At 42.5% G+C, this 15,161-nt stretch overlaps 1 protein-coding gene across 2 annotated transcripts in view; it reads left to right on the top strand.

Moving 5' to 3' along the window:
- Positions 1-15,161, top strand: part of KCNH6 (potassium voltage-gated channel subfamily H member 6) — a 997,202-nt gene that overhangs the window by 920,802 nt on the left and 61,239 nt on the right. For both annotated transcript variants that reach the window (XM_086923820.1, XM_086923821.1), the window contains one exon: positions 14,862-15,055. In XM_086923820.1, the coding sequence (XP_086779946.1) occupies positions 14,862-15,055 (194 nt within the window). The remainder of the gene's footprint in view (positions 1-14,861; positions 15,056-15,161) is intronic.

Raw genomic sequence — 15,161 nt, 5'->3', positions numbered from 1 at the left:
GAAATTGTTTTCTGCTTTGTGATTCCCCTCAAAGCCAACAATTCTCTCGACTCCTCACAATCTGGCTTCCGAGCAAAACACAGCACTGAGACCGCCCTCATCGCAGCAACAGACAACATTCGAACTCTACTGGACAATGGAGACACAGTCGCCCTCATCCTCCTCGACCTCTCTGCAGCATTCGACACAGTCTGCCACAGCACCCTTTTACAACGCCTCAATAACATCGGAATACAAGGAAAAGCACTTGAATGGATCACCTCGTTCCTCACCGGAAGAACCCAGAGAGTCCGCCTTCCACCATTCAAATCCGAGGCCACTGAAGTCATCTGTGGCGTACCACAAGGATCCTCACTCAGCCCCACCCTCTTCAACGTATACATGAGCCCCCTCGCGGCCATCGCCCGCCAACACAACCTCAACATCATCTCCTACGCGGATGACACTCAACTGATCCTATCACTCACCAATGACCCCAGCACCGCCAAAACTAACCTACACGAAGGAATGAAAGAAGTTGCCGAATGGATGAAACAAAGCCGTCTGAAACTGAACTCAGACAAAACAGAAGTCCTCATCTTAGGTACATCCCCCTCTGCATGGGACGACTCTTGGTGGCCGGAAGCCCTTGGAAAAGCACCCATCCCGACAGACCACGCACGGAACCTAGGCGTCATCCTGGATTCTTCACTCTCAATGAACAGACAAGTCAGCGCCGTATCCTCATCCTGCTTCAACATTCTTCGCATGCTCAAAAAAACATTTCGCTGGATCCCCACCGAAACAAGGAAAACAGTCACCCATGCTCTGGTCACGAGCCGACTGGACTACGGAAACACCCTCTACGCAGGTACTACCGCTAAACTCCAGAAGAAACTCCAACGAATCCAAAACGCCTCAGCCAGGATCATATTAGACATCCCGCGCAACGAACACATCTCTGGTCACCTGAAAGACCTCCACTGGCTACCCGTCAATAAGAGAATCACTTTCCGACTGCTAACCCACGCACACAAATCACTCTACGACATTGGACCAGAATGCCTCAACTCACGACTGTCCTTCTACACCCCCTCCCGCCATCTACGTTCTTCCAGCCAAGCCCTCGCCACTGTACCTCGCATCAACAAGACCACCATGGGAGGCAGATCCTTCTCATACCTGGCTGCTAAAACATGGAACTCACTCCCCGCTTACCTTCGCCTTACCCAGAACCACCTAGCATTCAGAAAGCAACTTAAAACGTGGATATTTGACAAGTAATCCTCCTCCCCTTTCTAAGCGCCTTGAGACCCTCTGGGTATGTAGTGCGCTATATAAATTCTCTGACTTGACTTGACTTGACCCTCAAACCCTAGAACATTCAAATGACTCAGCCTGGTCAGCCATACTAATGGAAGTGCCTAAAAGAAACTCTGGATGATACAATGCCCTTGTAAAATCACAGAACATTCCTTTAATTGTTAGTGGATGACGTAACAAATGTTCCCCACTCCCAAACGGACATCATCAATCACATGGGTGTCCTGGAATCCTTGTTGTTGGTGATTGTTCGTGATGCAGATTGGCAGAAAGAGAGAGCTGGGTTTGTTTCCTTTCAGAGATATCTTCTGTCTGTGAAGGGACATTTTAATTTATCCGCTTTGTACCATTCATGCTAGCAAAGTTGAAGGTATAATCCAAGAGGCCAATTTGCATAATGAATGAAGTAACATTTCCCGATCTGTGCAGATTTCACCTGGAAAGTAGAGGTATTTCTGGTGTAGGTTTTTGGGAGGAATCAGAAAATCGTGTCCTCCGCCTTGTGATTTGAACCTGTTTCTGTTCAGTCATTTGAGTTAAATTGTTCATAGGATCATTTCAGGCAAATGATACACAGTTTGGAGGACAAATAGCAGTGCAGTGGAACGAACACATACAACAAGTTAAGAACACATGTGTAAGTAATGTTTTTTCCAACTGTACAATGAAGAGGGAATGATGGTGAATTGTGAGTGAGGTGAACTGCGCACGTCCACCATTGGCATGGTCCTTCTCCACCTCCACGGGCCTGATCAACCTCACCTCCACCATTGGCGGGGCTTACTTCCACAATTGGCAATGGCCCAATTCCATTCTTGGCCTTGGGGGCTGCATCTGGGACAGGGAAGGCATCAGGAGGCTGAGGGAATTGTTTTCTTTAGGATTGAGCCAGGGGAGAAAAACAGTGCTGTGGATAGAAAAGACTTCTGGTGGAACCCATTGGCAACCACTAGCTCAAATGAAGTACTGGTTACCACAGTAACATAAACTCAAGTCAAAGGTGCACAAGTTTCCCACAGTCTGGTACTCAAGCAAACAAGCAGTACCCTGATATTCCATTCCACTTCTGTGTAGCACAGAGTCAAACACAAATAAGGTTGACCAGTGTGCCATAATTCCTCTATATTTAAAGAGTTTCTCTGCTGATGTGTGACTTTTTAACCAAGTGTGAAGCTTACATTTTTCTAAATGGAACCGGTTAGGGTCTGGGGCTGGAGTTCTGTGCAAAGTTGCAAATGTACCTGTTTTGAAAAGCCTTTGCATAGTCTTTCTGAACATATGCTATGCAAAGGATGCAATTCCTTTTCCCAGTCCAAGCCTGTTGCATTTGCACTTGAAGGGGCAGATTCAGTTAATCACATCAGAAAGTGGCTAACCCTCAGCAGGGCGGGAGTACAGGCTCTGGGACTGATTTAGAGATCGGCAGATAGGTACTCCACCACAAGCGTGATGGATATGCCGTCCGCTTTATTACAAGTGCATTGTGTCCTAATACGCTTGTACTAAAGCCGACTGGATATCGGTCACATTTATGATGGAGTACCTGTCCGCCAAACACTTAATCAGACTTCTGTGCATTGGGTTTGCGAACTGAGTCAGAAAAGGGAATGAATACATTTTTAAGAGATAGACCTCCCTACCATGCATATTCATTTCTGTGACTACTAAGCCACATAAGGGAGGAGATGCAACTGATGTGAAAATAGGAAAAATGCATTAGTTTAGTATAAAAATAAAGTTAACACTTTCAATATGTAAGCTTGAGACTGCTTCCACTTTCCCTGCTGATGCTCCCCCGCAGCATGCCAAGTGCTGCATGGCAGTCTTGGTGATGCCCTGGATGAGTTCTCTTGCTCTATCCAGTACTATTCCTCTGCCTATTAGTAGCCGCTAATGGATATGCCAATGCCAGAGGCTCTTAAAGTCAGCCGGAATTGGCAACGCCAATAACAGTAACTGGCCATGTCAAATGTGTATCTAACCTCACCCATTCAGCTAGTCCCTCTATTACTCACACAAATAACATCGGAAAGAGAGGGCATCCCTGCCGTGTACCCTGCATATACAAAATTCCCTAGAGGAGCATCCACTAACCCGTACTCTTGCCACAGGCCTATCATAAAGTAGTTTGACCCATTGTCTGAATTTGGGGCCCATGCCCATTTTGGCCAATACTCCAAAAAGATACTTCCTTTCCACTGAGTCGAAGCCTTTATTGGCATCCAGTGAGGCTGTCACCCGCACTCAGGTTCAGCGTGGTCAAACAACCCGGCACAAACCTGTTTTGGTCTGGGTGGAGCAGTTCTATCGCTACCGTCCCCTGTTTATTAGCCAACACTTTGGACAGTATTTTTTATGTCAGTGTTAAGTAAGGATATCGTCCAATAGAAATTGCACCTGTCTCAGGGCTTGCCTGCTTTAGGGAAAAGGATTATGGTATTGATGAATGCCTGCTGGTAGTTCTCCCAGCTGAAATGCCTCCTTATATGCCACACACTGGGGGCTGTAGTCCACTTATTTAGTTTGGGAAAGTCCGTTAGGGCCTGGGTTCTTTCCTGATTGCATCTGTTGCATTATTGAGGATATCTCTTCCACTGTTATATCAGCCTCGAGGTCTTTCATTTTTCCAAGGTCTAGTCGCCTCTTGGGGCAGTCACGTATAAATTCTAGGACAGCCTCATTTGCAACTCTTGATCTTGAGTTATAAAAGTTTTCATAATAGGTGCTAATTCCCCTATTATGTCCTGGCTGCCTTTCACAACCTTCCTGGAGGTTGTCTTCAATTCCCTTTCCCTGCTGCCGACCCATGCTAGTAGTTTACCTGCCTTGTTACCTGCCTCATGTATCCAGGGACGGATAACTGACATAATATCGAGGGATATATCGAAATATCGAAAATCCGAAGGTTTCCGAAGGTTTCTATCCTCAGAGGCTCTCATACTTGCTATTATGGCCCTTGTCACTTCACACATTGACTATGCGAACTGCCTGTATGTGGGTATCCCCGCGTACCACCTTCATCGGCTTCAGCTGGTACAAAACCAGGCGGCCAGACTGTTTTTCCAACAGCCTAAATACCAACACGTCATGCCCCTGTTGAAAAGATTGCATTGGCTCCCGGTCGCGTCCCGCTGTATTTTTAAAATGGGCTGCACCGTTTTCAAATCTCTTTCTGCACTTGCCCCTGCCTTTACTTCGCTTAGCCTCAACCGTCACACTCCCTCAAGGCATCTTAGGTCCTCTGCTCACATTCTCTTAATTACCCCCAGGTACAAACGCAAGAAACGCGGTGGTGCCTGTTTTTCTTTTCTTGCTTCTTCTACCTGGAACTCTCTCCCTCTCTCAATCCGGCTTACTTCGGACTACATCACTTTTCGTTAAATTTAGAAAACCTATCTTTTCCAGCTAGCTTATGATTAATCCCCTCACTCACACCTGCTCCCTCTTTCCACTTGTCTCTGAGCGCCATGAAACCAATTGGTGTCCGTGCGCGGTAACAAGTTCTTTTAACATAACATAACATAACATAACATACCAGAAATATCGGCGAAAAAATATCGACAGACATAATATCGACTTTGTATCTACAAACAGGTAAGTACGAAAATATCGAGTAAAAAATATAGTTTGTAAAAATATCGACTTTATTAAAAACAATGTTAAATTAAATTAATATTAAAAATTATTTACTAAAATATACTTAAAATTACTTAAATTAACTTATAATAATTAAATATTTAATTAAAGTTATAAAAAAAATGTTTACAATCATATTTGTTAAAACATATATATATAGTAACATAATATAATTAAAAAATATCAAATATTATTACCGTAGGATAGCGGAAGTGTAAAATTACTATTCCCACTCCAGAGAGTGCAACAGTAGATAAGGCGTTGGATAGCGTAGAGGTAAAAATTACTATTCCCACTCCAGAGAGTGCAACAGTAGGGAAAGCGTTGGATAGCGTGGGGGTACTAATTACTATTCCCACTCCAGAGAGTGCAACAGTAGGGAAAGCGTTGGATAGCGTAGGGGAAAAACTTACTATTCCCACTCCAGAGAGTGGAACAGTAGGGAAAGGGTTGGATAGCGTAGGGGTAAAACTTACTATTCCCACTCCAGAGAGTGCAACAGTAGGGAAAGCGTTTGGATAGCGTAGGGGTAAAAATGACTATTCCCACTCCAGTGAGTGCAACAGTAAAGAAAGCGTTGGATAGCGTAGGGGTAAAAATGACTATTCCCACTCCAGAGAGTGCAACAGTAGATAAGGTGTTGGATAGCGTAGGGGTAAAAATGACTATTCCCACTCCAGAGAGTGCAACAGTAAAGAAAGCGTTGGATAGCGTAGGGGTAAAAATTACTATTCCCACTCCAGAGAGTGCAAGAGTAGGGAAAGCGTTGGATAGCGTAGGGGTAGAAATTACTATTCCCACTCAAGAGAGTGCAACAGTAGGGAAAGGGTTGGATAGCGTAGGGTAAAACTTACTATTCCCACTCCAAAGAGTGCAACAGTAGGGAAAGCGTTTGGTAGCGTAGGGGTAAAAATTACTATTCCCACTCCAAAGAGTGCAACAGTAGGGAAAGCGTTGGATAGCATAGGGGTTAAAATTACTATTCCCACTCCAGAAAGTGCAACAGTAGGTAAGGCGTTGGATAGCGTAGAGGTAAAAATTACTATTCCCACTCCAGAGAGTGCAACTGTAGGGAAAGGGTTGGATAGCATAGGGGTAAAAATTACTATTCCCACTCCAGAGAGTGCAACAGTAGAGAAAGCGTTGGATAGCCTAGGAGTAACAATTACTATCCCCACTCCGAAGAGTGCAACAGTAGGGAAAGCGTTGGATAGCGTAGGGATAAAAATTACTATTCCCACTCCAATGAGTGCAACCGTAGGAAAAGCGTTGGATAGCGTAGTGGTAAAAATTACTATTCCCACTCCAGTGAGTGCAACAGTAGGGAAAGTAGATACTTCATATATTATTTAAAAATATATATATATATATATATATATATATTAATATCTATAAAAAACATAATTAAAAGCAATTACCAATTTAATATAATATAAAAATTAATTAATTACAAATACTAATTTAATTTAATCATTACAATTAGTTATTTATTAACACTAATTAATTACAATTTAACAATTAATTAGTAATTAAAAACTTACTTAACAATTAAAATCTAATAAATACCCCCAAAAAATTAACATATGTAATTAGTTATAATTAAATTACATCCCACCCTATTCCCCTATAAACCCACAACCCACTACAGAAAATAAATTAGTAAAATTAACATAATTATCAATTAATCAATTTAACAAAATTAATTCTCAATGAAAATGTAATTAATGACCCAAATAAAAATTATTTAACAATTAATTAAAATAAATAGCACTACATAAATTTACATATTTAATTAATTATAATTAAATTACTTCCCACCCTACTGCCCTATAAACCCACAACCCGCTACAGAAATTAAATTAGTTAAATTAACATAATTATCAATTCATCAATTAAATAAAATTAATTGGCAATTAAGATGTAATTCATTACAAAATAAAAATTAATTAACAATTAATTATAAACAAATAACAATAAATAAATCTACATATTTAATTAATTATAATTAAATTACTTCCCACCCTACTCCCCTATAAACCCACAACCCGCTACAGAAAATAAATTAGTTAAAGTAACATAATTATCAATTAATCAATTAAATAAAATTAATTGGCAATTAAAATGTAATTCATTACAAAATAAAAATAATTAACAATTAATTATAAACAAATACCAATAATAAGATTTACATATTTAATTAATTATAATTAAATTACTTCCCACCCTATTCCCCTATAAACCCACAACCCGCGACAGAATTAAATTACGCAAAATTTAAATAACATTAAAATCATTAATTAAATTACATTATAACATAAATAAACAATTTTAACACATAAAATACACTATAAAAAATTCGATATTATTAAATGTTCGATATTTTTATTAACCTATATTATGTACTTCGATATTTTGACTATCTATATTATAAAATTTGATATTACATTACTTACCTTCAAAACGATATTTTTAATGTCTATATTCTTTCCATTCGATATTCTGTCCAGCCTATATTTTGTACTCGATATTATGTCCATTCGATATTTTCTAGTCAATATTTTGTCTGTTTACCATCCAGGGACATCTGAAGGATTCTCGAGCCTTGGGCTTAACAGATTTCTCTGGGCCCCGTTTAAAACAGCTTTGAATTTAAGATCCAATTTCAGTTTTTCCATGTAATATTTAAGGAGAGTGACTTGTGTTTTCAATATGTAATACAGCAGCAGCTCACTAATATTACTGAAAATAATCTCGGTGATGCCCTCTCATTTCTCATCCGTGAGGTCCTGTTTTGATAAAAAAGAAACTTTTTTTAAAATTTTGGATGAAACATAAACACAGCATTTCTCTGCAAGTGTCTATAATAGACTCTCACATATCACCGACATTTAAAATAAATGAAAGGAAAACAGTACTTAAAACAATTTGTTTAAGAAGTGCTGAATGTCATAAGAGTAAGACTCTGCAGAACATAGCTGGCTCTATAAGGGGGCCTCCTGAAAGCTAGGGCTCTAAGCCAGAGCCCACTTTCCCCATGCCTTAAAACGTCTCTGCATGTATCCTCTTTTGTTTCTCTACGTACACCTTCTTATCCTCACGTTTGGCTTCTTATTGATATTCTACACGCTTTCAGTCTACAGTGGTTTTCCCAGCTAATGTGGATGTCATTGTGGGACCCCTGCATAAAAAGAATATCCCCTCACGTCCCCATAAATCGTCCTCCATATGTCATAGTCCCATTGCCTGCGCAAAACTCTCCAGTCTCCTTTTTTCGCTTCCCCTTCCATTCTCAAACTATATCTGTTCAAGGACGTATATATGACTATGTTGAAATTGCCTCCCACATTCGTACATGAATTTGGGGTCCATACCAGTAAGTCACCCAGTTTCTTAAGTGTCACCCTCTGGAGCATAGACATTGATCAGCATCAAGGATTCACCTTCATGTTAACCTAGCACTGCCAGATGGCACCCTTTTGTCTCTGTCCAGGTGCGCAGCGTGTAGAACGGGAGTGACCTACAAATAAGGATCAGCACGCCCCTAGACACAGATCTATATTGAGAGTGTCCCACCATTTTGTATCTACCCTTCCTTATACAGCTGTGTTATGCGTATATGCAGTGTGTCCCTTGAGGGTATACGATGTTCAGTTGGTATCTATTGAGGGCCTTGAGGACTAAATTCTTTTTGATCTTATTGCCCAACACAAACACATTCCACTTTAGTAATGAGAACTATCTAACCTGTATCATGTCAAATGCGCACCTTCCTTCCCCGTCATGTGTGTACCAAGTGGACAACTGAACTATGACTACTGAGAGCTTGGAGTATTAACCTAAGAAGTCTCCCCTTAAAGGCTGCCCCTCGCCCTACAGTACCATGTCCTGATTTTAAAACTAACCACCCCCAAAATTCATGGTATGTGTATTCCCCAAACCAACCCACCAATAAACTTGGAAGTGACTCTATCACTGGGGCGCGGCCAATGGTCACCTTACGTCTATTGTCCAAAGGTTCACTCATCATTCCAGATGTTCTGATCACTTAATGTGCTCCCTCTTTCACCCGGGGTTATGCCCCCAGAGCTAAGTCTCGCAGTGCAAGGACTTTTAATCCTTTATATCCAATATAGAAGGCGGTGAGGGCCTTGCACTGGTGGGTTTTCCTAGTTATTACTCAGTAGTCCCGTATTTGTTTAAACACTCGTCTCCCCGTGGTCCACGGCTGCTAGTTCACAATCCTCACAGGATTCTCTACTCGTGGAAAGGAGCGTTACATCGTTATCTAGTGTGATCATTGCATTCAATAAAAGTCAAGTCCGTAGGCAAGCTTCCTTTGTATAAAAGTTCTGAAGTTTATTTGTAAACATATATTTTTCAAAAAACTTGATCCAAGAACTTATATAGCATAAATTCATTCAGCCTACGCGTTTCGTCCACACTTAGACATCATCAGGGCTCAATATTTGTGTTTTATCAGTTCTTCCCTCAAAGGTATTCATCAGTTATTGATTGAATTTATGTTATATAAGTTCTTGGATCAAGTTTTTGTTTTTAAGATATGTTTACAAATAAACTTCAGAACTTTTATACAAAGGAAGCTTGCCTACGGACTTGATTCTTATTGAATGCAATAATTGATCGATCACACTAGATAATGATTTAACGCTCCTTTCCACGAGTAGAGGACTTTTTATCCTTGGGGACCCCACTATCCCAATTGATCCTCTGTCAGAGGCATGACTATAGATAACTTGTTGTTCTCTGAGCAGTGGTCTGTCTCGTCTCGGTGTGTTCTGAGCTGTTGCCCCCTCCCTCTAGGACAAGAGATCTCCCTCTGTTGTTTCCAAGATGCCTCTATTATGTTTGAGTTCTAGGACCACCTTTTCCTGTGCTGCTTTCATCTGATCCTTAGTTGGGAAATATTTGTTGTTTTTCTCATTGTTCCTATGGTGGGTCCTCGCCTTTGTCCATCACTCCCCTACCTACACTCCCTGCGGCTGTTCAGACCAAAGCCCGGTTTTCCAGCCATGTCCATGCCGCTTGCGGCGTCATCATAAAGTGTGTTTTCCCCTCGTGGCAACCCGTAGTTTTGCTGGTTAGAGGAGAGCGTATTTCAGGTCTAGTTGGCACAGCATCTTTTTGACTGGGACGTACGCCCCCTTTGTTTCTGTATCAGAGTGGTGTAGTCCGGGGATAGGTTAACTTTGTACTCATCTATTGTCAAGGGGCTGTGCTTCCTTCCTGCTTGGAGGATCACGTTGCTGTCCCTTAATTCAATAAATGAGCAGTCATCAGGCGTGGTTTACCCCTGGCAGTGGTGAAAACGCCGGGATTCTATGAGCCCCTTCCACTAAAAAAAAGTGGGACAGCTTGCCTTGTAAAACTGTTCCTGACAGTAATCTTTCACATAAAGCTCCAGGGATGGACCCTCCTCTTTCTCCGCCACCCTCACCAGATGCATGTTGTGATGTCCAGAGCTACCCTCCACATCTTCAAGTTTATTCGCTAGTTGACATACCTCTTGTTCGATAGCTGAAATTTTCTGAATTAGGTCTTCCATTTTCAAGGTTTTTTTTTTTTTTTTTTTTTTTTTTTTCATTTCAAGAAGATTTTATTGAGCGAAATAATGATCCAAATAATATCCAAATCAAAATACAAAGATGCGATACATTCCAATATGAGCAGAAATGTGAAAACATAGGCAATACTTGATCAATAACAAGCTCAATGTACGTAAAATTGGAGAACAGGCACCTAAAATGAGGGTAATGAATTGAGCCAAAAGAGGAATACATTGTTCAGAACGTAGAACGTATCAGTCCGTAAGGTGAGGACAGGGGCAGGGGGAGGTAAGAGGAACAACAGGAAGAAGGAAGGAGAGCAAGGAAAAAAACAGCAGAAAGAAGGAACGGGAAGAGAGGACAGGAAAGAGGAAGAAAGAAAGAAGGAATCCCACAGGAACAACCCAATGTAATGCAACTTACCAAACAAAAAATTAGGTAGACATAACAGCAGGAAATTGAGGGACTACACCATTCGCAGAGAGTTCCATATATTCATCCAGAGTTGCCCAAACCCCACTAGAGATGGAAGGTGACAGGTGTGCTAGATCTACTGAAGTGTGAGCACTGCGTAAGAAGGAAACCCATGCCCACCAAGTGTGATAGGAGACAGACGAGAAAGATTTCCACTCCATAAGAATAACTTTGATCGCTACAGATAAAAGAAGGTCTAACAGTTGTAATTGTAATGGCTCAAGGGGAAGAGGCGTAGGAGCCGCCCAGGGGCCTAAAATAACTAAAGGGAAAGAGAGCTGGAGCTCAATTTCAAAGATAAGAGACAAATGTCGCTGAATAAGGTCCCAGAAAGATTTAAGTAAGGAACAGTTATAGAACATATGAGGAAAATCACCTGTCTCAACGCCACAACTCCAACAGAGGTCATCCTCTTTAAGGTTGAGAGAATGAAGACGCACCGGAGTCCAGTGGAGTAGATTGATCGAGAAAAACTTGGATTGTATTAAGGAAGGAGCAATTTTGTTACGTAACGCAGATTTGCCAATGGATTGCCAAGCTTCAGAGGAGATATGGTCCGTAATATTGTGATCAAAATGACGCGACCATTTTTGCTGTGCAACCGTCTGATCTGGAAGCGAAGAATTAGGTCTTTAACCTGTGGCAATGTCGTCCCTATGGTGTCTTCGATCTCCATGACTCCGTCTGCCAGTTTTTTGTCTGCCAGTTTTTTGTGACTGTACCGCAGTAGCCCACCTCTCCTTTGACTACTGCAATTTGTATTTACAGTGAAGCTTTTGTGTCATTCATGGCTGCCAAGATCGCCACAGTGTGTGCCTCGAGGTTGGTGGCATCTTCTTCCTTATCCTGGTAGTTGTCCCCAGCTGTTGCCTCTGTGTCCCCCCCCCCCTTGCTGTGCGCGGCTTAACTATGTTTGTGTCCAAGGCTTAAGCTCTTTTTACTTGAATTGCTTTCAGAAGCAGTGCATACAGACTCCTCACACTCTTAGTGGCTTCTGATAACCCTCACAGGTGAGAAAATGCAGCACATTGGCCCCCAGTAGCAGCCCTTTTTGTTGCTAAAGGTGTCAGGCGGCCCCCAGAGTCCATATACCCCTTTGAAGAATCCCATACACTGTAGCCGTAGCACACAGGCACAAAGAGTTCATCAACACCTCTCTGGCTGACCCTGTTCTCCTTGTGTTTGCTTTGTTTGCCCTAAGTTGGCAGGGTATGCCCAGATGTGGGTCCCTTGCTCACTTTGCTACTGGATTCAAGCTAGCCTTGCTGATGAGGGGTGTTACCCCGAAACCAGTCCCAGGATGCTTGTTTCCGGTCCAGGGAGGAACTGGTTTGGCAGTTCGGGTTTGACTGTTCCCATGAGGCATAGGATCAAGACCGATTTGCATATGGCTTGGTCTGAACTGGGGTGGCGAATTGAGCTAAAGAACGATAATGGATTCAACCCAGATCTGTGACCGGGGTGAGTGTCTGAAACGTTTCAGCGCTCTGTCCATAGTCTCCTTGTGTTTGCTTTGTTTGCCCTGAGTTGGCAGGGTATGCCCAGACGTGGGTCCCTTGCTCACTTTGCCACTGGATTCAAGCAAGCCTGGCTGTTGATTGGTGTTACCCCAAAACCGATCCCAGGATGCTTGTTTCTGGTCCCAGGAGGACCTGGCTTGGCAGTTCGGACTGGACTGTTCCCATGAGGCACAGGGTCAAGACTGATTTGCATATGGCTGGGTCTTACCTTGGTGGTGAAGTGAGCTAAAGAACAATGATGAATTCAACCCAGATCTGAGATTGGGGGTGAGTGTCTGAAAAGTTTCAGTGCTCCATCCGTCGTCTCCTTGTGTTAGCCCTGTTCTCCGACCACCAAGGTCCAGTGTCCACAAGCAATGAAGGAGAGTGGAGGGAAAAGAAAGAGGACATGCTACCTCCACACACAATACCCAAATGCCAGTAACGGATATCTGCCCTGCAGCCTCCTAGCCTTGTCCAGGAGGAGGTCTCAGAGAGGATTTTCGGGCCCTACACTGGTCATCTTTGCTTGCACGGGGATTAGTTTGTGAGGAAGGAGAGAGGGAGGATATGAAGAAAAGTCCCAGACCGCTTGCCATCAGGGTGCCCCCTGGCGCCCCACCTGTCTCCCGACCACAGTTTGTCGACTTCCCTGGCGTTTCAGTTTCACTGGGGTAGGCAGCCACATGCTGTAACTGCTGCACTAAGCTCATGGCTTCATCGGTCAGCTGACATCCACCGTCTTGCTTGCACTCATCCCGTAATCATCCATAGCAATTTGATTCCCCCTTAAATTCTTGTGTCGGCCAAAATCAGGCTACGCATTGCCACCACTGCCTCTCAAGGGTCTGTCGCCGCCAGATGCTATGGCTTGGCCGCCATTCAGTCAGCAGAAATTGCTCTGGGTCCTCCGGCCGGCTAGGGAGCTACTCTCCAGGCATCCTACTCCATTGCCAGCCAGGAAACACACCCCTGATTTAATCTTAATGTACTTACTTTTAGCCCATTCCCAACATTTGAAAGATCTCACACCATAGACACTTGTACATGTACCAATTTGGGGTCCATAAATGTCAGGCCAAAATATATTAAAGGAGCTGCAAAGCACAAACCTCCACTGCTCTACCTCTGAATTCGAAACAAAAGTGCATGATGATCCGAGACATAGTGTTCTTTATAGTATTTAAATGCACGTATATACAAAAACTGTATATATTCTAGAGCTCCATGAGGAAGAACTAACATATGAATTACGAGTTTACTTTTAACTTTCGTCCAATCGTTCACTATGTTGACCCATGACTTCATGCCTAGATACTTCTGAAGAGTGTGATAGTATTTTGATACAGATACTGACTCCCTTCACATTTCTGACTCTTTGCGTGACTCAAAGTTCGACTCTGTTCTGATTCTCACTTGGATCCCTTGTCTACATATACAAATCTAGCTATTCAAAGTCCTGACTGTAATTATTTGCTTGGACATATTGCAGCAAGTTTACACATAGTTGTGCTCAGCACCTGCACCTCTCTAGAAAATTACATTTCATTATAACATAGGCTAATATTTTAATCATAACAGATTAACTATGGAACCGAAACCTGCGCTCAATCCACAACATGGGCAAATTGTGGCCAAAAGAAAATATTTGAATTTAAAAGTACTGACAAATTGCTAGCTGTGGGAACTCTTTCTAAAATAGCCCCTATTTTGCAATGACAGCCATGTAACATCATGTAGATGAGAGAGAGCACCGAATGGTTGCAAATATCTGAGAAGGGGAAGTGGAGTCAGTCTTCCATGAACTCCGCTCTGTCCACCCGAACAGAGGGACAAGTGGTATGAACTCGCCACTGAGCTTCCTTGTCAAGAAAAGAGTTGGTTTACTTACTATTTTTGACTGAGGCTCTTACACATCTATATATCCTTAACCAGAAAAATTACATTCATATAAATTCCTCATCTAATAAAACAATGGTGGTAAAGGTAATAGTAGTTTGAAGGTGAGGTGAACCCCCAATTAGGACCAACTTTCCTGATTGTACATGCTCGGGAAACGTACGCTTGGGCACCCACCCACTGTAGAGCACTTCGTTGCTTCTTCCCATCTAGGTTCACACTACACAAGTATCACTGCATGCATACATGCAATGCTGGTGGTCACTTTCTACCTATGATCAATTTAGATAAGACTTTATAGCAGTGTGTCAAATGGCTAAGCTGTACACTCAGCCAATGTTTTTTTGTTCTCATAGGCACAACAGTGCTTCAAAAGAAGGCCACCTGCTTGTCTTGAGTTATTTACGTGATGACTGGGATGGCTCTAGGTTTTTTATTATCATCCACTGTCTTACTGATTCTAACCCCCTTGACTCATTGTCCACAGGGAAGAATGACATCTTCGGTGAGCCCATCAACCTCTACGGTCGACCAGGGAAGTCCAGTGCCGATGTGAGAGCATTAACCTACTGCGACCTGCACAAGATCCAGCGTGAGGACCTGCTGGAGGTCTTGGAAATGTACCCCACCTTTTCTGACTGCTTCTGGAGCAACCTGGAAATCACATTCAATCTGAGAGATGTGAGTTAATCCTACCTGATGAAGGGAGTGTGTGTACAGTGGGAGAAAGTGTACTGTTATTTTAAAGGAGATTCACAGTCCTAGATTGTTTCATAAAGTGGGGCTC

This window comes from Lissotriton vulgaris, chromosome 5, assembly GCF_964263255.1.
Source record: "Lissotriton vulgaris chromosome 5, aLisVul1.2, whole genome shotgun sequence".
Lineage (NCBI taxonomy): Eukaryota > Metazoa > Chordata > Amphibia > Caudata > Salamandridae > Lissotriton > Lissotriton vulgaris.
This window is presented reverse-complemented; position numbering and strand designations above follow the sequence as displayed.